Source organism: Doryrhamphus excisus, linkage group LG8, assembly GCF_037039965.1.
Source record: "Doryrhamphus excisus strain RoL-2023G ecotype Guam linkage group LG8, RoL_Dexc_Guam_v1.1, whole genome shotgun sequence".
Taxonomy (NCBI): Eukaryota; Metazoa; Chordata; class Actinopteri; order Syngnathiformes; family Syngnathidae; genus Doryrhamphus; species Doryrhamphus excisus.
This window is the reverse complement of record NC_136364.1, coordinates 15,242,948-15,259,159: the sequence shown is the minus strand read 5'-3', so window position 1 is coordinate 15,259,159 and position 16,212 is coordinate 15,242,948. Positions and strand designations below refer to the sequence as shown.

Sequence of the window (16,212 nt, the reverse complement as noted above, 5' to 3'; positions counted from 1 at the left end):
TGGTCAAAATAACCCACAATGGAGCCAAAGAAAGTTGCATTGCCAGGATTTCCATAAAGGTGAGAAACATGACTGAAATAACTTGTCGCAAAACACCATGGCGGTGTCTTTGTTGATCTCGCTGCCATGTTGTTTCTCTGGCACTGTTCTTAAGTGGTTCACATCCTATCTCAAATTCATGGTAAGCTTGGATACATGCTCCTCAAAAATTCATGAGATAAAATGTGGTGTGCCCCAAGTATCAATTTTAGGCCCCATTCTTTTTAATTTATATATGCTATATATATATATATATACTATATATATAAATTTTCACAGTTATGCCGATGACACACAGCTGTATATTTCCATGTCTCCAGGTGACACAGGTCCACTTGATACCCTTTTTAACTGTATTTCAGACATCGAATCTTGGATGGCAGAAAACTTCCTGCAGCTCAACCAGGATAAAACTGAAGTTTTAATCATCGGTCCTGAGGCCCTGAAACACTGTTGTTAAACCCATCCAATTATGTAAAAAATCTGGGCTTTATATGTTCTTTTTTAACATGTAAAGCACTTTGTGCTACATTATATGCATGAAAAGTGCTCTACAAATAAAGTTTGATTGATTGATTTAAATTATTTCTTATGGGAAAAATGTATTGAGTTCGAGTACATTTTGGAAAGGTTTTAATGACTTTAATGACAATTTTTATTTTTAATTTATGGTATTTGATGTTAATAGTTGGTTAACTTCTTATAGTTTATGGTTTTTATGCACGTTAGCTAAATCATTGCAAAATGGAGGCTTTATCAACTCAACTTGTGTCGAACTGATTGTGTTCGACTTTGGAGGTTCCACTATCTGAGCAAATGCTGGAATGTCTTTAAAGTGACAGGACATTAATGTATTCTAAAATGACAATGTTTGGAAAAAAAAAAAAGAAACAAATACGGTTTGTCAGAAATATGACTGAAATGAAATGCTTTTATTGTACTGTTTTTCTATCACACAATAGTTGTTGATATTATATTCCTATCGGCATTATGATTGATGGATATTTGCCATAATAATCAAATCTACTGGAATTCTGTGGATTCCTGCATGGAAAACAAGAACTTTTTGATGTCTTAAACACGCACACACACACACACACACACATACAGCAGCAACAAAACACACAAAACAAATGACACATGCTGAAAAAGACAGAAAAGTGAATGTTTTCTTTTCTTGAAAAGCCGAGGTGGGGATTTTCTATATTTTTGTATGCGTTGTCTTGCTTTGATCTTTATGCCTCCATGGCGTGCCAGTGTATGTGGTTTCTTGCACGAAGCTATAATGTGGCTGTACATTTATCCTTTTCTTTGTTATCACTGTGTGATATAGTCTACTTGGGGGAAAAAAATGTGAAAACATATTTTTTTTTATTTTAAGTGAATACTGTGAGAGTTCCCATACGTTCTGGAAAACCTTGAAAATGAGAAAAAGGTGGACAGGTTAAAATGGACGTATCTTCTGGACAACATAAAGGCACAGTGCTTCTCTGCCAATCTGATTGGCTGGTAGCGCCCATGTGACACTACCAGCCAATCAGATTTGCATTTCCGCTTAGAGTAGTTCTAAGCTAACTCTTCAAACTCTGAGTTAGCGCCTAGCATAAGTAGCTAGCAGCTGAAAACGAGTGGGAACTCTGCACTGTAACACGGTATTTTACTATTTGTTATTAGAAATAGCTCTTATTTCCTGACTTTTGGAAATGCTCGTTTAAATGCTCTTAATGACTTCTGAAAAGCTTTGCCTTTGACGATATTCTTTCAAGTCTTTGTTGTCATGTTAGCAAAAGGGCATGGTTCTGCCATTCATGTAGGAGATCTGTTCAGGTTCTCCCAGAGGGATCGTCATTCATACAACTCAGGAAATCCCATCACACCACTGCATCAGCATGCATTACAACACTCACCTCTCCGCCTATACTTCATCTTTGTGAATCTGGGCTTGTGTGTGTGTGAGCGGGAAAGCCTTACATGCTTGTTTTCTACAAATAATTTAAGCACAGACTTGGCCCCATTGCCCTGGTTTTTGTTGCTTACGGAATCCTCAAAATGTGAGTCTATGTGAGTGTGTGTGTGTGTGTGTGTGTGTATTGTACGATGTCAGCAAGCTCCTGAAACTTGCAGTTGAATCCGAAACCCCTCCGATGCAGCCGTTCCCTTTAAACCATGTCTGGCATTGCTGAGCTCTCATTGGAGGTTGAACTTTTACTGGTGCTGGAGAATAACGTATAATGACAGCATGGCGTACACTGGAACCCGTTTAAGTCTACATTGTTTATGTTGACAATTTTTATGTTGCAACCAGTGATGTGCGGTGAGGTTCATGGCACCGAGGCACCGACTCCTGTTAGTACAGGACCTTACCTTTTATAATTATACATAATTATACATGCAAAAGTCTTGGATTATTCATTCATTCATTCATCCCAGCTGTCTTTGGGCGGGGTACACCCTGGACTGGTGGCCGGCCAATCACAGGGCACATATAGACAAACAACCATTCACACTCACATTCATACCTATGGACAATTTGGAGTCGCCAATTAACCTAGCATGTTTTTGGAATGTGGGAGGAAACCGGAGTACCCGGAGAAAACCCACGCATGCACGGGGAGAACATGCAAACTCCACACAGAGATGGCCGACGAAGGGATTGAACTCGGATCTCCTAGCTGTGAGGCCTGCGTGCCAACCACTCGACCGCCGTGCAGCCAGAAAAGAAACAATGCTGCAAATTGAAGTAATATCCATTCATCTTCTATGATGCTTATCCTCGCTGGGGTTGCGGAGGTATGCCGGAGGCCTGCGCGCTAACCACTTGATCACTGTGCAGCTCGTCTTGTATTAAATAATTCATTAATTTAGCAAGGTGTAAAAAATACTGAATGCGTTTGATTTGCTCTTTTCCAGTTGGTGCTGCAGCTGTTAAAAAAGTGCTGGCTTTTCTTTGCGATGGAAGAACGGATGGAAGAATGGAGTAAAACAATGGCAACAAAGTGCCGTTTGTTACCAACCATTCTCCTTATATATATATTTGGTGAAAGTCACAAGTCACAAACTGGCAATTTTGTAATGTCAACAACTGCTTATGTCAGCTAATCTAATGGGATGTTAACTGTAAACGGGTTCCAGTGCTAAAGTCGTTAGATTGAGTGCAGACGATGAGCTGAACACGAGGACGTACAGTAGGTGGAGTTGTAGGGGACAGCAACAACTCAGGGGGAAACACTGAAGCTGTGCCTTTCATTCGTCACCTTGTCATCATGCAGATCGTTTTTTTTTTTTTTTTAGAAAAAAAGAATGAAAACAATGTCAGCTGCCTGGGGTGTTAAAAACACCAAATATCCTGTTGCATCTCTTGCAGCTGTAGGACATTATTGTCGTTCTTCTGGGTGACATTAAAAGTCATCTGACGTTGGTTTAAATGTGGTGTTGTGAACCAATCACCGGCCGCCCTGGCTTCTTTCTATTCGTCAACTGACTTTGCAACTGACGGCCCATTCTGTTTGTCTGTCTGAGTGCTCCCCCTCCCACCCCGCCCCCTTTGTCCAAGGGGCTGTGTGTGTATGTGACATACAGATAGGAGGGTATGGCATGTCGATACTTTGTTTTTTTTCTGTCTCATTCATTATACATACACACACTGACATGCAAGTATTTGTCCTTACAGTGAACACACACACACACACACACACACACACACATACATACACACCACTTAGACAGCTTGATGAATGTCTCCTCTAGCTGTCTCTACCATTTCCTGCTGCCTCATCATCTCCTTTCCTCCCACCCCTCTGTTTGCATCCTTACATCTCTACCTCCACCCCATTCTCTATCTTTGCCCATATGCATCTCATTGTGCAGGGGTCGGCAACCTTTACTATCAAAAGAGCCATTTGACCCCCACGCTATTGTTTTAAAAACAATATCTTATAAACTTTTAAATCTTAATTTGACCAGCAATTTGTTTCTTGTCATGTGAGAAGCATAAATGTAAACCAGAGAAGACAACGGAGTCTGTCATAGTTTACCACGTTGAGGGAAGACCTGTAACATCCCAACCAAAGCAGGCAAACACCCGCTTCCCCTCCATTCCTCGAGCTCAACCAATCACTAGTCAGAACTCAGCCAGGATTCATTCAGAGTCTCACAGAAAGTCAGATTAAAAAAAAACACTCATGACAAAGATCCGTATTTTCCCCAGAGCCACAACAAAGAGGCTGAAGAGCCACGGGTTGCTGACCCCTGTCATTGTGAGGATGGAACTGTGAGGATTTCTTAACTTCGCTGACAAAAAATTGCCTGCCACTCTTAAAAAACACCAAAACTTTTTCACCCTTGGCTTTGTATTTAAATTAATTAATTAATTAATTCATTCATTTTCTACCGCTTATCTTCAAGAGGGTCGCAGGGGGTGCTGGAGTCTATCCCAGCTGTCTTCGGGCAAGAGGCGGGGTACACCCTGGACTGGTGGCCAGCCAATCACAGGGCACATATAGACAAACAACCATTCACACTCACATTCATACCTATGGACAATTTGGAGTCGCCAATTAACCTAGCATGTTTTTGGAATGTGGGAGGAAACAGGAGTACCCGGAGAAAACCCACGCATGCACGGGGAGAACAGAATTTAAATTCTCCTCTTCAAATAAGTACAAATCTAAACAGACAAATTCTACAGAAAATGTCCTAAACATTCATGCTAAAATGCTAGTTAATATAAGGGAGGGCTGAAAATACCTAGACACCAAAGGCAGATGCCGAGTATATGAAGACCTCAAGCAGATAATCTTAGCACTAATACACATATACTATATAAAAGTGCAATGATAACCCATATTTTCCTGAAAATATCCTCATTTACTGTGATAATACATGTCAATTTGTACTGTATTTTACTGACACCAATGAAGGAGTAAACATAACCGTCACCAGCCATGATAGGCTGATCTAGACTTGTGATAACAGCAGTGATTTGGAATTAGAACGGGAGCTTGGTGAATTCAGACCAAAGCGTCAACGTCTTAGTGCACAATAGATTAATAGGTCTCATTATAGATGTTTTTTATTTTCTTAAATATGCAAAGGATAATAAAATAATTGCCCTTAATAGTATAACAGACTCTTTTCAGTGCCGACTGCATCACTGACCAATGACAGAACAGAGTGTGACATTGTGAACAGAAAACGGGGTGGAAAATGCTCAGCCTTGTTATCAGATTAGCACCAAAGTAAGCGGAGTATATACTGTATACTTGAAGTTATCTTTAAACGTTCCTTAAAAGCAACATGGGAGGTGATACATTTCTTTGTCACATACTAGCAGGATCAACCTAACTGTCCTTGAGTCTGGCAGGTTTTGCTTTTGAGTGGTAGTCCTTGTAAACGTGTGTGTGTGTGTATGTGTCTGTGGGTGGGCGGGGTTTAAATTCTTGCATCAGGCAATTTTGTACATCAGAGACAAGTGTCCTAAATACTACGGTATGTAGGTATGTAGTGTACTCATTCCTTCTGGTGTGTGTGTGTGTGTGTGTGCTATAAAAAGACAAGCAAACATCTATTAGACAACGTGTCTGCCTTTCAACCTTGGCCTACCTACTTAAAGTGTCATAAGAAAAGTGAATTGTGTCTAGACAGTTTTGGGGTTTTAACTGGCAGAAGAAACAAAAAGACAACAAAAACAAACAGGGTGTAAGGAGACCGAATTGTACTGTATCATTTTCATCCTCTGACCACACACACACTACCTTCATCTCCCTCTGAAATCTCACTTTTTCATTCTTTGCTTCCTATTTTGGCTGAATGTAATGACATGAATATTTCTACTTTGGATTTGATAATAATAATAATAATAATAATCTTGTTTGTTGCATCTGCTCTGATTTCCAGTTAATAAAAATATTATTGTTCTTTGCAAGAAATACTGCTGTGATGTAATTATTTTGATACATAATGCAGACCGATGGTTCCCATAAAGTAGCCGACTCAGCATGAATGCCATTTTGTTGTTCCAGTTTCAGCAAATATTCTTTGACCCTTTTTGAGCTACTCAAATATCAGCTTGTGGGATCGGAGAACCACGTGAAAGTGATATTGTGATAGTATTACTGTCATAAGGTTGGACACACTATGTTTTTATGTTCATTATGGTTGGAGTCCACTGGGCCGCCGCCAGTTGGTGCCAGTTCGCGCCAATGCAATTTGCTGTGGCACCTAGTGTCACCAATAAGGTGCCTAGTGGCGTGCAGTGGCTCAAACTGTCTCCCAACTGGCTTGTAGTGGCCCGTAACGGTGGCAAAAATTGAGTTTGGCGGCAAGTAAATGTCAAAATATTTTAAATCTTTGTCACACCAATTGCTTGATGCAAGTGGTGCGAAGTGTCCACCAAATGGAACCAAATGTCACAAACAATCTGCCTATTGGAATCCACTGGAATGTAATGGCGCGAGCCAAGTTGCAACAAGTGGCAACACATATTATCATTCATTCATTTTCAACTGCTTATCTTCTGTCTTCGGGCGAGAGGCGGGGTACACCCTGGACTGGTGGACAGCCAATCACAGGGCACATATAGACAAACAACCATTCACACTCACATTCATACCTATGGACAATTTGGAGTATTCGCCAATTAACCTAGCATGTTTTTGGAATGTGGGAGGAAACCGGAGTACCGGGAGAAAAGCGACGCATGCACGGGGAGAACATGCAAACTCCACACAGAGATGGCCGAGGGTGGAACTGAACGCTGGTCTCCTAGCTGTGAGGTCTGCATGCTAACCACTCGACCGCCGTGCAGCCCCACTGTCAATCATATATATTGAATTATAATTGGACAGGAAGGTGCAGCCCTCAAGCACATAGAAAAGCCAATGAAGATGTTGCGCAATAGATACAGTAACTATTGGTACTGTGCTTCAAAAGCAGACTGAAGCAGCAATGGAGAATACTGCATTATGACGTATCTGGTAATACGTAGTACCAAAGTTGGAGCACGACCAAACAATAGAGTATATACACCCTGAATATGGAACAGCCAGTACTTCAGTTTGCCAAGATACTGTAGGTCAGTTCAATAGAGGACAAATGTCAGGTTGGGAGAAACGCCACCATTTTTTTCTCGTTCAGAACCCTATTTAACTGATTGCTCAATAAACTGTCTGGGTCACTCACTCTCCCCAGTGGTTGTATCTGTGTTATTGCAGCTATTTCATATTCAAACGACAGCAGTATAGAAGACGGATAGGAGTATAGAACACATCTCATAGGTCAGCGTTTAATGGGAGAAGGAAGTGCGGCAAGTGCCATCAAGTGGTTTAATTTCATGATTTGATAACGAACCCTTACATAAGCTCCCCCTCTTCCAACACCACTGACCTGTGGAGGGACTCCCTCCAAGGAGTGGACACCATAAAATCAGGTGTCATTAGCTCGCTGACACGACGACATGGTCATTATTCAGTTATTACGAGTTGAAGGGACCACCATCGTTGGGAAATATTGTAAATATCAGGATGGGAGTGAAGCTTTGTGAGGGGCAATGCAAGGCAATGTACTAGAAGATAGGAGAGAAAAATATGCCTGTGAAGCCAAATGCCACAGCCCCCTTGTGGGAATATTAATAATGAGCAAGGAAATGATGAGAAATTAAATAAAAGGAGAAATGAGCACGCAAATAATGAGCATCAACATACACAAGCTGATATGCCAAATTCATTTGAAAGTGGTATCAACATCAAAAGGCAACAAAACAAACATGCCCACCTGAAACATATCCACCTCACCCAGTTTTCCCATCCGAGAAAAAAACAAAACAAACTACACATCGAGATGCCTTCGTCTGGAAAGTCAATATCCACTGAGATATTTGGTCGGCAAAGTAAATACAAACGGAACAGCGCAAAATTGTGTACGTACGCAAGTCATCGCGAAAGAAATACTGCTCTTTAACACAATTGAAAAGCCAGCATTTCAAGAAATGCTGCAAATGTTAGACAGTAGAATTTCCTATGAGAAAATATACTTGTATATTTTCCAATTTTATGTATACGCATACATTACACACATACTGTTTTTGTAGTTTGTCAAATCTTTTTGAGGATGGCGACATTTGATAAATAATAAAATAATAAAATAATAAAATAATAAAATAATAAAATAATAAAATAATAAAATAATAAAATAATAAAATAATAAAATAATAAAATAATAAAAAGGGCTGCATGGTGGTCGACTGGTTAGCGCACAGACCTCACAGCTCGGAGACCCGAGTTCAATCCCACCCTCGGCCATCTCTGTGTGGCGTTTGCATGTTTTCCCCGTGCATTTCTCCGGGTACTCCGGTTTCCTCCCACATTCCAAAAAAAACATGCTAGGTTAATTGGCGACTCCAAATTGTCCATAGGTATGAATGTGAGTGTGAATGGTTGTTTGTCTATATGTGCCCTGTGATTGGCTGGCCACCAGTCCAGGGTGTACCCCGCCTCTCACCCAAAGACAGCTGGGATTGGCTCCAGCACCCCCGCGACTCGTGTGTGGATAAGCGGTAGAAAATGAATGATTGAATAAAATAATTAAATAATAATAATAAATATATTTTAAAAAGGTAAAATGCTACTAAGCCCTTTGCTGGAACAGTAAATGTTTCTTCATTAAAGACTCAATCAGAACACAAAGGTTGTTATGGTACAGTGACTTACAATGTAATAATGACACCGCTGATGTACAAACACACACATTACTACCACATAAATACTGTATTTTCTATGCACTGCTAAACATATACATTCCATAGTTCTCATCTACCTCACCGTACTGTATACAAGTATTGTGGAAAAAGACTAAAACTAATTAAAATGTCTAAAGACTGATAGTTGCATTTATGATTCGGTCTTCCCACAGGAACCTCTATTTCATTTCTTTTCTGCTGTTCCATTAGTAGGTAAACACAACTCACATTTTCCTGCATTATTTATTGATACTGAGACGTTACACAGCGGGCGCGGTCAGCCCAACCGAAGATGTGACCGTTTCATTCTGGCACACTTCTATTTCTGACCACATGCCAGAAGTACCCCTCCTCGAGCTTATCTCAGGTCTGTGTGTGCTTCAATGAAAGAGCGTCTACACACCTTATCAGTTTGTCATTACATTCTTGGCCCCAGTTGTCAGCCCTTTCGCCATTTATGGCCACATGAAGAACTATCAGTCTCCTCCAGTGACCATCAATGCACCAGGGCCTCATAGAGACCCCACCTCCGTGTAGTGGGTATAAAAAGACAGACTGTGTTAGCGAGAAGAACCTGCCTTTGTTGCTATGGAATCACTGACTTCTTCCAGCCACAGATCCTCCTCATCCTGTCGCTCATCAGCCCGGTACAGCACCTCTAGTTGCTTTCGGTCAGAGAGCTCACTGCCCGGATCACGTGATACGCTGGATTCACTTCTACAACCTTTCGACTCACCTGAGTCTTCCACTCTGTTTTGGGAAGAGGGCAAAGACCCGTTCGCCAGGCGCAGCAGATGCTCTTATGGACACAGCAGTAAGTGACCCGAGACCAAAATCCTTTTGTTTCTGGTTCTACCATATCTTACTTATTGTGTGGAAATATGGGGTAATAACTATAAATGCAATCTTCACTCGCTAAATGTACTGCAAAAAAGGTCAGTAAGGATAATTCATAATACCGCCTCCAGAGAACATTCTAACTCCTTATTTCTAAAATCACAAATACTTAAACTTACTGATATAGTTCATCTTCAAACAGCTAAAGTAATGCATAAGGCTAAAAATAACCAATTAGCTAAAAATGTCATGCAGTACTTTTCTACAAGAGAGGAGAAGTATGATCTCAGGGAAGAACTACATTTGAAACACTTATATGCTAGGACTACGTTAAAAAGCCATAGCATTTCAGTATGTGGAATCAAACTATGGAATGGATTGAGTAAGGAACTCAAACAATGCACAACGATGAGCCAATTCAAGAAACAATACAAGCAGTTGATGTTTGCTAAATACAAGGATGAAGAGTCTTGAACCAGTCATGATGTGCTATATATATCACTATATTGATACTTACTATGGTACACATTATGGCATTGGATGGTCATATCACCTCGTACTTCGGTACAGGACAAAAAATAAAAACATAAAAAAATAAATAAAAAATAAATTAATTAATAAAAATGAATAAATATATGATTTAATAAAATATAATTAAATGTAATGATTTAATTATATTGATACTTACTATGGTACACATTATGTCATTGTCACCTCGTACTTTGGTACGTGACAAAAAAAAACAAACAAAACATAAACAAAAAAAAACATTAAACTATATTAGGAAAGCAGGAAGTGAACAAATGTAACAGTTACTGATTGTAAAAGTACCAGATGGAGGGGTAGGATTTAATAAGCTTTGCTTCTTCCTACTCCTTTTGGACATGTGAAACTGTGAACTGATTATGTGATGCATTCAATTGTAATCTGATGCATGTTCAAATGAAATTAAACTATTACCATTACCATTTTTTTTCTGCCAATATCATCACAATTTTGCATAAAAATAGGACACTTTTCAATAATTTCTACACCAGCAGGAGGGAAGTATTCATTGACTGTTTGTATTTCTCAGTGCGGTAATGAAATGCAAAGCTCCACAGAGGAAACGGAGCCACACATTGGTAGGAGTAATGAGCCAGATTTGAAGAATGTTTGCTCTGTGAAGAAAAAGCCTGCAGACATCATCAACTGGGGCCTCATAAAGAAGCAATACCAAGTTGGTGAAATATAAATATTAAACCCAGGAGGCACTAAGAACGTCACGTGAAGGGTTTGTTTATGGTATGGTGACTCAGAGCAGAGCAAAAGTTGGACTTTAATGCTCTCAATGGAACAGATCACACTGGAAAGCGGCAGCTTACAAAAATAATCTGCTCTAATATAGTCAGCCCGAGTCAATTTAAAGTCCAAGGAGATATTTGTCAATGATGAGGGATGTTTTTAGACTTTTTTTTAAACTTCTAATACACTTCTGCCTTGGAGACTTTGAGTTTTTAAGTCGGGTCGAGACACTGGAGGGACGTTTTTTAAAAACATTTTCATTTTTTACCGCTTATCCTCACGAGGGTCGCGGGAGTGCTGGAGCCTATCCCAGCTGTCTTCAGGCGAGAGGCGGGGTACACTCTGGACTGGTGGCCAGCCAATCACAGGGCACATATAGACAAACAACCATTCACACTCACATTCATACCTATGGACAATTTGGAGTCTGGGAGGAATGTGGGAGGAAAACCCATGCATGCACGGGGAGAACATGCAAACTCTACACAGAGATGGCCGAGGGTGGAATTGAACTCGGGTCTCTCGCTAACTACTTGGTGGCAGTGCAGCCCCCATAATGCATTTTGTTCGATAAAATCAATTTCATTGTAGGAGAGTATAGAATGCATAGAAAATGATGCTGTAGTGCTGCTTCTCTCCACCAAAGGGAACCTGAGGACCTGGAGCCCAAAACAAAAAGAGGGAAGCTGACGTCATTGCAGCACCCCAATGAATGTGTTGCTCAGATGCAATACCTTATGGGAAAACTTTTGTATATTATTATTGTTAGTAATATTAAATAATAATATTATTATAATCATATAATAATAATAATCATCATCATCATGAGCATAATAATAATAATAATAATCATAATCATAATACTCATAATAATAATCATAATAATATTAAAACCCACGCATGCACGGGTGAGATTGAACTTGGGTCTCCTAGCTTTGAGGTCTGTGCGCTAACCACTCAAATGCCATGCAGCTCTAAAAACATTTTTAGTAAAATAAATATTTGCTTCTGTTCCAATGCCATAATCGTAAAAAAAAAAATTTGACATTTATTTGTTATCCCTTATTATGTTGCAGCTCCAGTGCCGGGTTGTCAGAGCATCGCTGGTGTTGGCAGTGTGCAGTGTGTAGGAGATAGCTACCACGTGTCAGCGGACGTCAGCCAATTTGAGCCACAGGATGTTGTGGTGATGGCGTATAACCACCATGTTGTCATTCACGCCGAGAAGGTATTTTGTGTGTTTGTTTACATATGCGGGGTTCAACCTCACATATTTTTGTTTTGTGTTGTCATTTGTAAAATACAGCAGGATTGTGAATTATTCAGCAACCCCCAGTCATATGTGCACCAATTCACATAAGCGCCCACTTTAGAAAGTCATAGAAAATAATTCATATTATGCAACTATTTGTTACAAGGGCGTCAAAGGCTGTCACATGTTAGACACCCATAATGTAGACACAATGTCAAGTCAGCAACATAAGATTGCAGCAAAAGGGGGAAAAAGTACAACAAAAACTCAAGTAAGACTCAAGTGTGAATTATTTAATTTGAGGTATTTTAAAGAATATTTTTCTTTTTTCTAAACAATACCATAACATTGATGTTTTATATCTATGTTAGCTTGTGATGACTGGCGTGGTGGCTGCACGGCGGTCGTGTGGTTAGTGCGCACAACTAGGAGACCCGGGTTCAATTCCACCCTTGGCCATCTCTGTGTGGAGTTTGCATGTTCTCCCCGTGCATGCGTGGGTTTTCTCCGGGTACTCCGGTTTCCTCACACATTCCAAAATTGGAATTGGTGACTCCAAATTGTCCATAGGTATGAATGTGAGGTTGGAATCTGGGTGGTTAGGGGGGTGGGACGAGATAAGTCTTGACTTCTTCCCACTCACTTTTGAACATGTGTACGTTTATATATACATAGGTATTTTTATTTGTACAGATTTTGGTTGGGGTGGTACGGCGGAGGAGTGGTTAGTGCACAGACCTCACAGCTAGGAGACCAGGGTTCAATTCCACCCTCGGCCATCTCTGTGTGGAGTTTGCATGTTCTCCCCGTGCATGCGTGGGTTTTCTCCGGGTACTCCGGTTTCCTCCCACATTCCAAAAACATGCTAGGTTAATTGGCGACTCCAAATTGTCCATAGGTATGAATGTGAGTGTGAATGGTTGTTTGTCTATATGTGCCCTGTGATTGGCTGGCCACCAGTCCAGGGTGTACCCCGCCTCTTGCCCGAAGACAGCTGGGATAGGCTCCGGCACCAGAAAAGCGGTAGAAAATGAATGAATGATTTTGGTTGGTTTGTTGTGCTTCGGATGTTTTTCATGTTTGAAATAAAGAAGGAAAAAAAAAACACCGGCACCAACTGGGACAAAGGTTCTCAAAAATACCAACTACGAAATAAACAGGCAGCACAAAAATACAAAGTACAAACTGGCAGAGACAAACAGTAAGACTTTGGAAGTGGAGTGGTGGAAGTGGTGCAGAACAGAGCGTTTGTCTTACTGACGAGGCTGGGTTTATGAGGCAGGTAAGCCTGATTACCAATTACAGACAGCTGCTGCATGGGAGTCAAGTGGCCACAAAACACCAGAAACATCCAAAATAAGAGGGAACCAAACCCTGTTCTGCAACTAATAATACAATTAAATCCCAAGTTAAAGTCAAATAACACCTCACCTCGATTTGTAGCCACTGACCTTGTTTCTTGCTTGTTTTAGCTCACCCTGTGGTCCACTTTTGGACAGCGCTTCAATAATCATCACTTCTGTGTGTGTCTTTCAGGTCATGGACGACGGGAGCATCAGTGACACATTTACCCATAAGTCCCTGTTTCCTAAGGACATGAACCCCCTGTCTGTGCGTGGGACCATTAACCATGATGGCATCTTGGTTGTGAGCGTCCACCGCGGAAACACTGCAGATGACCAGGAGCCTCTGGCAGTCTCTACCAAAGAAACGCACCTTTGACCGATGATCTCAAAAGTTCAGTTGAGAGCTCAGCTTCTGTTCTGTAGACGCTCTTCTCAGAAAAGTATTATTTCCTGTAGAATGCATTTTTTAAATACTTTCTTTCCTTGGAACACAAACTTATTTTGCTACAACCATAAACAAAACATAACATCAGCTTTCATTGATAGTTGTTTCTGTGACGCCAACTGCTGGCCATTGGAAATCTAATCGGTAAAAATGAAGCAAACTTCAAATTCCAAATCCCAACTTTGCTGCATTATTTGTCATTTTTGCGATCCTCACAATAATTTGTTTTTTCAGTAAATTGTTGTCTTACAAAATACTGACACAGAAATTTGACACGACTCAGACTATAATTAACACTTATTGAAGCGACGATTGGCTGCACGGTGGTCGAGTGGTTAGCGCTCAGGCCTCACAGCTATGACACACGAGTTCAATTGCACCCTCGGCTATCTCTGTGTGGAATTTGCATGTTCTCCGGGGATTCTGGTTTCCTCCCACCTTCCAAAAACATGCTAGGTTAACTGGTTAACCAGTGCCCCGCCTCTCGGCTGACAGCTGGGATAGGCTCCAGCACCTCCCGCGACCCTCATTAGGATAAGCGGTAGAAAATAAATAAATAAATAAATGAATGCATGTAGCAATAGCCACGTTTACATGGACCCAAATATTCCAATTCCATTCGGTTTATTTGCTCAAACGAAAAGAATGTAACCTTTGTATACACCTCATTCCGAAAGAAAAGTGCCAATCCGAATGAATATATAATCGGAATCACAGGGGTGGAATATTCCTTTCCTCAATCCGATTGAGGTATCTTGTACCCGGTCAATCGGAAAGTTGTCAGGATGCATTCTTTCAGCGAATGCTCAGCTTTGACGTAACACGCAGACGTCTCTCAGGTTTTGAAAATGGCGGCAAGCAGTCATCACTGGACTACAGCGGAAAGTTCGTTTTTGATACAAACTTTAAAAGAACTGAACGTTCAAGTTGCTGCTTTAAAAAAAAAGTGTAGCAACTGTCCCAACAACCGTGGTAATCACTCTTTCGTCCTCCATCTTCAATGAATCATGTGATGTTTACGCTTTACTGCGCATGCCCCATTGACTATTCCGTTTTAATTATAGCGGTGCATGTAGACAAGAGATTGGAATATTCCTTTCCATGTATACACTGTTTTCTGGTACGTCATTCGGAAAGATTCCATTCGGAAAGGGGAAAATCTCATGTAAACGTGGCTAATGATCTAATTCTAGCAAAGAAAAATGAATTTAATAACTGTGGCACCACACAAATAATAAATTGCCAGATTGTTTCCTTATTAGTCGTTTCATAAAACTGTTGTTTTATGGTCCGATTGTGCCCGTTTGTAGAACTGAATTTGGATTAAAGTAGACAAACTACTTCCTATGAGTAGCCTTTAACTTGGGGAGTCAATGTGATGGAAAAAAGACAAAAAAACAAACAATTCTCTAAAAAATATGACACGACACTTGCTTGTTAAAAGTATCATTTATTTCTCCCTGATATACAAAACAGTGTTGATTTTTTTTTTCATTGTGAAAAATAACTTTTCTCTCTGGTCTGGCCTCCAGTTTTGCTTGCTCTGAAGGCCCTACAGTATTTACTCAAAGAGCCCTAAAAGGCGGTTCAAAGGAACCCTCCTCAACAACTGATACAAGGATCTATTTCTAAATCAAAGTCCACCTGACCTCAGACCAAAGGAGGATGATAACAGTGATTTGTCCATCGTCGGTCCTGTACAACAGTTCCATCTACCATCCATTCAGCAGGAATAATCACAAAAAGTTAGGGATAAAATAAAACCAGGCTGGCAAGGTTTCCCCCAAGCAAATCTAAGCAGTGTTCATACACCATATGGATAAGCGTCTAGGGATACAATCAGGACTTGGACTTCGGAAAAAGTGGGGCAGACCCTTCTCAAGGTCAATAAAGGCATGCTTAGACGACTCTAATGAGTGAAAAAAACACCCTTGAACTTCATATATTACCCCAAAACATTTTGTCCATGTGATGTATTCTTAAAAGCAAAGTACCTAAAGATAAAAAAAAAAAAAATCACATAAAGCTGAGGGAAACCCTCCAGCTCCGTTTTCCCAGTGTACATTCATTTTCTTTACACTTCACTTATCAGTCAAGACAGGGTTACAAAGTGAGATGAACGACTGTTATTGCACGTTTTGATTATTTACATGTGGATCAGCCATAAAACAAGAAATAAACCCAACTACAATTACTACACACTAATAAATACACTAAATGGTCACCAATGAGATGAACAGTTGTGCAATAGAGTTGGACTTGGATTCTGTATAAA

General features: G+C 40.4%; 1 protein-coding gene across 1 annotated transcript; it reads left to right on the top strand.

The window, feature by feature from the left end:
* The first annotated feature begins 8,995 nt into the window (after positions 1-8,995).
* On the top strand, positions 8,996-13,937 carry LOC131134625 (heat shock protein beta-7-like). The gene is made up of 3 exons (XM_058080112.2): positions 8,996-9,587; positions 11,971-12,122; positions 13,683-13,937. The coding sequence occupies exons 1-3, from the start codon at positions 9,362-9,364 to the stop codon at positions 13,866-13,868; spliced, it is 564 nt and encodes a 187-aa protein (XP_057936095.2). The 5' UTR covers positions 8,996-9,361; the 3' UTR covers positions 13,869-13,937.
* Positions 13,938-16,212: the final 2,275 nt, after the last annotated feature.

What these genes read in the sequence shown, in the direction of transcription:
- LOC131134625 (XM_058080112.2), top strand. Translation starts at nt 9,362, where the DNA reads ATGGAATCACTGACTTCTTCCAGCCACAGATCCTCCTCATCCTGTCGC. An exon ending in ATGCTCTTATGGACACAGCA is followed by an intron (nt 9,588 to 11,970) that starts GTAAGTGACCCG and finishes ATTATGTTGCAG; the next exon opens with CTCCAGTGCCGGGTTGTCAG. An exon ending in TTGTCATTCACGCCGAGAAG is followed by an intron (nt 12,123 to 13,682) that starts GTATTTTGTGTG and finishes TGTGTCTTTCAG; the next exon opens with GTCATGGACGACGGGAGCAT.